The sequence below is a fragment of the Glossina fuscipes genome, unplaced genomic scaffold, assembly GCF_014805625.2.
Source record: "Glossina fuscipes isolate IAEA_lab_2018 unplaced genomic scaffold, Yale_Gfus_2 1, whole genome shotgun sequence".
Taxonomy (NCBI): domain Eukaryota; kingdom Metazoa; phylum Arthropoda; class Insecta; order Diptera; family Glossinidae; genus Glossina; species Glossina fuscipes.
The window spans coordinates 44,860,519-44,869,843 of NW_023998415.1; the positions used below are offsets into that span (position 1 = coordinate 44,860,519).

The following is a 9,325-nucleotide window of genomic DNA, read 5'->3' on the forward strand; positions in this document are numbered from 1 at the left end:
GTGAGATCGGATTGTTCATACGGTTTTTGCCTATCAAATCAGTTAATTGCAAGCTTTAAGCCAGGGATAGGTAACTTTTTACTTGATCAATATGCACTAAAAAAAAATCCTTAATTTTCATATCGCGGCGGGACCCAAGACCAACTATTTTGAAATCGTTAACTTTACGGCTTAATGCAAACGAATTTGACATTTGATAATTGCAAACCGGCTGAGCCGGCGGTACTGAATGCAAATACAATCCATTTGCAGCATTTGCTATCTTGCGACCAAATGACAATTAGTGAAAGTTTTAAACGTAACCCCACCGGCCGGCGGTTGCCTCTATCTGCTTTAAGCCGATGTTGCTGCAAAGCCGCTTAAATTTTATGTTGAAAACACTTTCAATAAATTGCACTGTGCAAAATGTTAAAATAACGTTTCGTAATACTTTAGAAATATTTTGAGAAAGTCATGCAGAACGATTTTAACATGCTTTGGATAACTTTCTTTGTAATTTTATAACGATTATTACGTATTCAAGAAATCTGCGCATCTTCTTATTGGCAGTAAGTAATCAATCTTTCCTTTCTACTGAATGCTTTAAATTTTCATTCAATAAAATATTCATGTATTAAGTTAATCGATGAACTGTTCATTTCTTCGTAATTGCTTAATCCTAACTGCCATTTTTAATTTCTAAATCATTTCGAAACAGTGGAGCTTCCGAAAAGAAAACTATTAACGTTGCTACGGTCATCATTCAAAACATGATCTACTTGGGATAGATAATCGATAATATTCATATTTAAAGTTATTAGCGAATTTATAATTCATTGTCGAAAACGCAATAACCCTAATATGGGCTAATTGCAGTTTATAGATGAGACAATGAATTTCTATAGATTGCAAAATTGCGGTAATAAACGAGTAATTATTCGGTGTTTGCAAAAATTTTGATCAGCAACAAATGATAATGAAATGGAAAATACATAACGGTTAAATTTGATGATTTTAACTTTCCTCTACACAAAATAACAGTTTTCAATTTAATATTATTGATTTATTCGGCGTACGCGTACGCTAATCCTGCAGCGCTCAAAATTCGTCTTCTTTCAAATTCACTATTTTTATTGTTTACTTGACGACATTTGCTGACGAACTCCACCAAATACGTTCAGAGGCTTATGGTGATGCTGCTCCATCATATCTCAATTTTCAGTTTTGGGTTCAACGATTGACAAGTGAGTGAAAATACCATTTGTTGGCCACTTTTTGCAAGAGTTGCCCGGGATGCGCAGTTGCAGCTCGAATGGGAAGTTCTGTCACAAGCAGCGTGCACACCCGACACGGCGCTTCCTGATTACCACATGTGCAGATCGGTGCAGCATGGCTTGGCCGGCCCGCGGATCCGCCACGTTGAAGAAGTGCGAAAGTGGCTCGGCAGGTGCCATGTTGGCAAAAATATTGTAAAATATTGTACAAAATAATGGAAAATAATGGTTGATTAATATATATTGTATCAATGCCTTTTTCAAATGAAAAAGTGATCAATATTTTTGCAAACATCTAATAACATTAAAATAATCTACAATTGCTCGTAAGTGTCGCCTAATGATAAGATTATTCTGAACTTGTTTTTCTTTATTGTCATTTTTTATACCGCTGTTATCTAACGGCACTCTACATATTTAATGAACATAGTCTGCATAGTCTGCGATCGAAGAGAAATTGCATTTAAATTGAATTTTATCAAAAGTAACTTCGAATCCGGAATTAATTATGATATTGTTTGTAAATTTACAGCGTTTACTTTTCTTTAAACATTAATATGAAAATTTAGTTTAATAATCATTGAAATAACACATTTTCTTTTTCTTTCATTCTTTTTTTTGTAACTTTTTTGGTTTCTAAAATTGCATTCTCAGCTTATTTTATTTTTTATTCTTCAATATCCTTTTTGTTTTTGTAAACTTTTTTTTTTAATTTTTTTATTTTTTAAAAACAATGTTCATGAGTTTGCTAGTTTCTGAAGCTTTCCTTTCTTTAATTCATCCTTGTTTTATCGAAATTGAGAGAAACGCTTAACGCATATGATGTGTAATTTAACGATGCGAAAATATTTTATTATGTTTAAATAAAAAATGTTGCAATAGCAGTCGTACGTGTATAGCTGGTCTTAAGAAAATTCAATCATCAATCTATGGGATCACTGAAAAATTGATATATAACAAAAGTGAAACATTATTTAAAATCATTTATTAAAATAAAAAATTAACGTCAAAGTAATGTTTGTATTTTTTTTTTTTTTTTTTTTTTTGGGATTACTTTATAACACTAATTGAATTTGAAAATTTAAATGCCGTTCTAAGGTCTGGCGATGTTATGCGTTAACCCATTGCTGATATTCGATCATTTTACAAAGGTTTAGAGTGGACATCGAAATTAGTCGATGAGGTGTTTTCAGTTAATGGCAGGTCAAAAATGCCGTGAAAGAATTAAAACTGAATACATATTTTCTGATTGACTGGCCATTGAGCAAATTTGAAAATAAAGATGCCTCGCGCACTATACAGAAGAAACTATAATTTATATTTTGAATGGTAAATATTTTTCTCAAGCCCAGTATGAATAATATTTAGGAAAATCATTTTAAAAATTCACTACAAACATGGACATAATTAAGGCACGGATGATTAGGCTAAGGGCCCTTGCGCAATAAATAGCAAATTGTAGTGATACAACATACAGCGCATATAGATATGAAACTTGCATTTTCGTGGCCTAATCAGGGTTCAGTCAACTAAGAAGTCAATAGAAATACTTTACAAATTTTGATGTAACCGTATTGTCCAACGCGAATTCTAGACAATTCTTAATTTTTGCGTATATTGGAAACGAATCATGTACAATTTTATAAACACACACCATGAATAAGGTTTTGCTTGCTGAGACGTTATGTCCTCGTCTTGACTGCCAATAGCCTTTTTCACATACTAAAAAGAGGAGAAAGAAATTTAAAAAATATCGTTCAATTCGGTCAATGGCATAACCGATGTTAATAAATTTCTCTTACCATAGGATTAAGTATGATATCTTCTTCCATTACATTAATTTTTTTTATTAGATTCATAGTCTTATCCATGTCTTGTTGAATCTTGAGGAACATTTCCGATGAATTATACTTTTCAGGATCATCTTTAAATATTACCATACCATCCTTTTGATTGATACTGGCATAAATTTCACCAGATTTTATCTAAATTTTTAAAGACGCATATGCTTATAAAACTTATTGATTGAATTACATAACAATTTCATTTTATACCATTTTTAATATATATTTTTCCGCTAGAGCAGCTGTAGGCAATTGAACTCTGCTGGCCACATCCGAGAGCGATAACGTTAGAAACGTCTTGGTTAACCTTTGAATATTTTTCTTGTACAATGATGTCGCGACCTAAATCGTTTTAAGCATTTATTTAATAGCGAATAATTAGTATTTCTTAAATTACGTTTTATTTTAGGTGTTTTTTTTTTTCGCCTTTCATTAGGATTAAAAAATGTTCCTGCTCACCTGTTTAACTAAACCCATATTATTATCACGTAGAAATGTTTCGCTGAACTTATTAATAACGGCACGTAATTCTTCGCTAGAAGCGGTGGCATAGGCAATGGCCACTGCATGATAGACCTGAGCAATTGGTTTCATGAAACGAGATATTACTTGAGACGAATACTTCGGTATGGGTACAATCTACAATGAATACGAAAATATTTCATAGTATTTTAATATTTAATAAAAAAAAACATTAAAAATGTAATTAATCACCTTGCCATGCAATATTAATGAAACCAATATAAATTTTTTATACGCCTCAAGCATAATATATGACATCGCCATGGCAGGCGTTGATATACAGGCTTCAAAAAAGTATAAAGCACGTTCGAAATTCTTAACCGCCGTATAAATCATGCCACCATAATAGTAATATAGTAGAAAGTATTCAGCATCACCATTTGGATCCTAAAGGCAAATATTCGATTAAATGTCAATTAATCCAAATTTAAATAGTTCTACCGGTTTATGTACTCGTGTTTCCGAAGCAGTTGTTATGGAGGTAATATCCGTATCTAAATATTTTAATGCCACCTTAAAACATTTTGACTTAAGGCTAAGCTTACATAGATCGGCGTGTATAGGCGTCAATTGAGACTCGCTGCTACGTATTTGATTAATGGCAGCCGCTAATACGTTAAGGGCATATATGCAGCTAGGTTGTGTGACTATTTTTTTGGTAAACAGATGACATAATTCGTAGTCTTTTGAAAAAAAAAAAAAAATAAATAAATAAATAACAGAGTAATGTGAATTAATTTTATGTAATTAATCACTAACGCTTGCCACTTACAGACATGGGCAGCTAGTTGAACTTGGTAAACATCGCATTGTTCTATAAAATCCTTAAATAATGTAAAGATAGCATCAGCGTCTAGATTCAAATTCTATTAAAAGATTTTTAAAAAAATATTAGAAGCAATAAAACGAATTTTTCAGTTAAGTGTTTTTCTTTCACATACTGCAGCGCAATTGAATTTTGCTACCAATACATAAAGGACACCTAGAGAATGTTGTGATACGTTCAGCGTTTCCAACACATTATCAAGTATGCTCCAGTTTTTGTTTAATAATTCATCACATTCAAGCAAATGGGTAGCTAAGTCCTCAAACAATCCTAATAGGAAAAAATATATTTATGTAGAAGTTGTTTGCTACTTTTTTGTTTTTGTACAGTTATCCTAAAAATTCCCGCTATTCGCAGATTGTTGATGATTCCCTTCTTAAATGCTTACCTGATGAACTATGGGTTCGCACACTATTCACAAAATTCTCCAAGGCGCTGGCCATGCTTTTTTTCTTTGTTATTCTACTCTACTTATGTTAAACAAAGAACTACTTTTTCAATTTCTCTATTGGGCTCCTTTATTCTTTTTTATCAACTTATGATACATTTAATTGAAAGCGCATAAAACTAAATACATTATGCACTGAACACTAGTTAATTAAAACAATTCCTCTTTCATAAATGTTATCCTACTTCTTTCTTGATAATTTTTAGTTGCTTTCCTTTTTATTGCGAGAAACAGCAATGTTTGCGAAAGTCCAGTTAATATCTTTGTTAGGGATTGTGCACTATAACTGGGAATAAAGAATTAATTTATTATTTATAAGGGCATATATAAAAAATAAATATCTTATAAATAATTATAATTTAAAAAAAAAAAACATCAAATATGTAACATCAGCTAGATGAATTGATAATACACACTAATTTAGAATATATTGAGTTTATCTAAAAAATACAAAATAATATTATTATATATATATTTTGTGACTTTTTAAAATTTGGTAACCCTGCATTAATAAATGATAAAGTATGCATCAGCTGTTATTGCTAGGGCGGAGTGTTTGTGTTGTGTGCGCGTCTTTTTCATGTTTGGTTATAATTTGTGAAAATATGTCTAAATGACACGCAAAGGTTCATTAAAATTCTTTAAATTTATTACAAATCGTGTCAAACTTGTTTTGCGCAATTGTTTCTATGATTTGTTTTGCTGTTAGTAGATGACGTTCACGTTACCACTTATAAATATATGTGGATACTTATATATATATATATATGTATATACATATATATATGGTAAGTGCTGCCAGATTGCGATGTAATTCATATGTTGTTCGTGTCTTTGCTAACGATTGGAATTGAATCTTAACAACATTAAAGTGGTCGTTTAGAAGCGTTACAGTTACTGAAGTTTGAGGTAATTTAAAGGCATTGGAATGACTAAGTTTAGAAATTTAAATCATATGTTTTTTCATCTATAATTTGAATTTTAAAGAGAAATGGCTGATATACAAGAAATCGATCTAGAAAATTTGGATTCCTTAATTGAATATTGTCCAGACATAAATAAACTCGATGAATCTAATCTAATTCCAAAAGAAAGCTCTTCAAAAATTAATACGAAACTATCGGACGAATCTAAAACTCTTCTTATATTCGTTTGCCCGTTATGCTATCGCCAATATGAATTAGAAGAAGATTTGCACGGACATCTCTTACTATATCACCATTATGAACCTACGGGATCTATATCTATTGATCAGAATCTGAACAATGTTAACAAAATTGAAGACGACGAAATAGTTTTAAAGCAAAAATCGGAGCAAAGTGACGTTTCTGTTGCGAAAATTGATAGCGAACTACGTCCGGTGCCATTTAAGGATTTTCGCTTAATAATACGTAGTAAAATGTCCATTGTATGTATGTCTTCATCAAATTGTTCGTATAGATTTGAAACTACCGTACAATTGGAATTACATCTTAAATGTCATACCTTGGAAAAGGATAAATTCAAATGTTTTATTTGTTCGGTCGACTTTAATAATTGGCGGCGCTGTTCCATACATCTGTGGAAATCGCACCAATTGGAAGTAGATTTGTTAAAATGTCCAATATGTGAATATAAGGCCCATAATTCCGGTAAGTGGAAATTTTGAATTAAATAAATTAAAAAATAATATGTATTTCAAACAATTCATAAATCGCATATACATTTAATACAAATAGATATATAATGGGTTAAATTGTACAAATTGTTCATTCTGAGTTCAATATTCATATAACTAGATGGTCTCTATTTTCCTATGTATCTGAAGTTTAGTAATCAAGTATGAGATTACATGGAGAATAAGAATTCTGCTGGATAAGCAAAATGAATGCCTGAAAAATCTCTATTCTGTCCCAAAAATTTCTCCTAAAATCCTCGTGAAAATATCTGAACTAACTTTCTATATAGCCATTCCGCCAATATATTGCGATACGAATGATAAGAGGGGAAGCTGTCAGGCAAATATGTTGTCTGTGTTGTTCTTTAACAAATGATTATTTGAAAGTACTTGAAGTGATGTAGGGTGTGTTAAAAAATATTAAACATTGATTAACTACATGATCTTATTTTCTGTTTTTAATTTTTTATTAATCAGTTTTGGTCTGGCGTCATATGCGCGTTCACAAAAAGTGGAAGCCACGTATATTGCGCTCTTTGAAAGCGGTTAAGGAGCGTAGGCGACGTACCTTACAGCATACTTTAGTTAAATCCGGCGACGAGAAATCGAAATTAGTGGCTAAAAAAAATAGATATTATTCGGAGAAAACTTGCGAGATATGTAATCGGAAATTTGTTAATGGAAAAACCTTATCGAAGCATATAAAAACCGTGCATAATAAAATCTTGCCATTCATTTGCAATATTTGCGGTAAAAAGTCGGCTAGGAAGGCCAGTTTAATAGTAAGTGAAACGCTTTCAAAAAACCAAAAAAATAAAAAAAATAAAGTGAAAAGACACGACAGCATTCCTTCAATAACTGAAAACATATCCTTAAGGAAAGCCTATAACAAGTGACGCTGTGGTCGGTATTCTTTCTTAATTAAACGAAAATGGAAAAATTAAGAAAAAATTTGTAAACTAAGTAAAAAATGTAATGTTGTTGTGCCTTTTCCTGAGAATATTTTTCCGACTCATGATGTCTGCGCTGCTTAAGAGTGCGTGTACTAACTTTGTTATTTCGTTTGAAATCAATGACATCGAATATCATATATAGTATCTCATATATGTGTCGCGTATTTTATATATATATGTCAACAATACGCAAGGACAAGGATATATATATATATATAAGTGCAGTCCTCGTGTATTGTTGACATAACATATGTGTCCAAGAAAAATATTTTACGACGGACTGTCATATGTATTCAATGGAAATGTGAGAAAACTATTTGTTTGACTTTTTTCCTTCCAACAATCACTCATACTTTTCGTGAAATTTTCATACAAAAGTTTCGCACAAATATTTTTTAGGGGTTGCTTTGGAAAAATATTTCGATCTCCATATATATTTATTTGGAGTGCCGCTGCTGTAGTCGCTTGACAATGAACCGATGATGAGCTGCACAAAAAGCTTCCATTCATTTCGAAGGACTTATGGAAAGATTCGAATGTTAATACGGGAATATGTTATGTTCATCTGACTTCTTTCTTTATTCTCAGATCTCATTCCGGAAGAAAAAATGTAAGACTATTATTTTTATGTTAACAAAAAAAAAAAAAAAAAAAAAAAAAATGTGGGGAGCAGAGCATCTTCCTCGCCTAACCAATCAAGTCTTTTGTCAGCTCTGATCGATGTTTCTAAAATATTTTCCCTCTTACTGTCGTAGTTATGTAGTTTTGTAAGTTTTTTCTTTTTTTTTTTTATACGAAATTCAAATAATGGCATTGCCCTCCTAACGCCATATCATTAAATTTGAGCAGAGAGGAATTTTTTTATTTTTTAATATTTTTTCAGACCTATTTGCGGGTGGATCAGATCTACTTTAGAGCTAGGTCTTTGGAAAATGTCATTTATTTACATATTTATTTACATATATACGTGGTATGGACAGAAAACACACACACACACACATGGTATGTGCTTACATATACGTATTTATACTTTCCATTTCCCCTCAGAGAAAGATGGAAAATTAGGCAATTATGTATAGAAATGGATTGAAATAAATCATACATAGAGTTAAGGTTCAATTTATCAACGAAATAGCAAAGTCATCGATAATGTTTTTCATGCGCTTTCTGTGTGTGGCAGTTAATAATGGACTTGTCTTTTTCTCTTTTTTTTGCTTTTATAAATGCCATAATACATATATGAATTGATGTGTAAGAGATTAGGTGGTTTGTGTGTGGTTTGGCTAATGCGAAAATGTAACTTTCTTTCCGAATTTCTTTAATCATCTGTAATTATTCCCTTCACTTTAAAAATTGTTTCTCTTTAATATAACATCTACCTGTTAAGGCATCTTCTAGTTTAGGCATTTTCTAGTGCTGAAAAGTTCTCTTTGGGTATTCTTTTAATTTTATTAACGCTCTCGAATTTGTCGTCTTGTGTATTTCGAGATAACGGAAATATGAGTAAACTGTAGATAATAAATTCAATCAATGAAAATCGGTCTATGATCGATCCACCTATAAGAAATTTAATTGGTTTTGAAATTTTCGTAATGACAACTATTCCATTGTCAAGTTTTCGCTTATATTCTTGAAACATCACAACATTTTCTTCCTGGGAACGTTTGCATCTTTCATAATCATGGATGACACAGCAGTCATTAAATTTTTCTAGCGGAAAACTCTCTAGCATGCTTGGAAGGGCTTTTTTGCTTCTTTCCTCGCTAGACGCGAACAGAGAGAGAGAGAGAGAGAGAGAGAGAGAGAGAGAGAGAGAGAGAGA

General features: G+C 31.6%; 2 protein-coding genes across 2 annotated transcripts in view; one reads left to right on the forward strand and one right to left on the reverse strand.

Moving 5' to 3' along the window:
• Positions 1–1,010: 1,010 nt before the first annotated feature.
• LOC119645047 (COP9 signalosome complex subunit 3) lies at positions 1,011–5,101 on the reverse strand. The gene is made up of 10 exons (XM_038044853.1): positions 4,834–5,101; positions 4,561–4,715; positions 4,392–4,485; positions 4,061–4,302; positions 3,812–4,006; positions 3,557–3,736; positions 3,308–3,439; positions 3,056–3,238; positions 2,908–2,975; positions 1,011–2,191 (listed from the first exon to the last, which is right to left on the reverse strand). The coding sequence occupies exons 1-10, from the start codon at positions 4,886–4,888 to the stop codon at positions 2,176–2,178; spliced, it is 1,320 nt and encodes a 439-aa protein (XP_037900781.1). The 5' UTR covers positions 4,889–5,101; the 3' UTR covers positions 1,011–2,175.
• Positions 5,102–5,444: 343 nt separating this feature from the next.
• LOC119645046 (zinc finger protein 567) overlaps positions 5,445–9,325 on the forward strand; it is a 6,283-nt gene continuing 2,402 nt past the window's right edge. The window contains exons 1-3 of the mRNA XM_038044852.1: positions 5,445–5,802; positions 5,881–6,524; positions 7,028–7,332. Of these exons, the coding sequence (XP_037900780.1) occupies positions 5,885–6,524; positions 7,028–7,332 (945 nt within the window). The 5' untranslated portion in view covers positions 5,445–5,802; positions 5,881–5,884. The remainder of the gene's footprint in view (positions 5,803–5,880; positions 6,525–7,027; positions 7,333–9,325) is intronic.

Coding starts and splice junctions, on each gene's coding strand:
- LOC119645047 (XM_038044853.1), bottom strand. CDS start 4,888: ATGGCCAGCGCCTTGGAGAATTTTGTGAATAGTGTGCGAACCCATAGT. Junction 4,486..4,560: donor CAAAATTCAATTGCGCTGCA/GTATGTGAAAGA, acceptor ATCTTTTAATAG/AATTTGAATCTAGACGCTGA. Junction 3,440..3,556: donor ATATGGGTTTAGTTAAACAG/GTGAGCAGGAAC, acceptor AAAACGATTTAG/GTCGCGACATCATTGTACAA.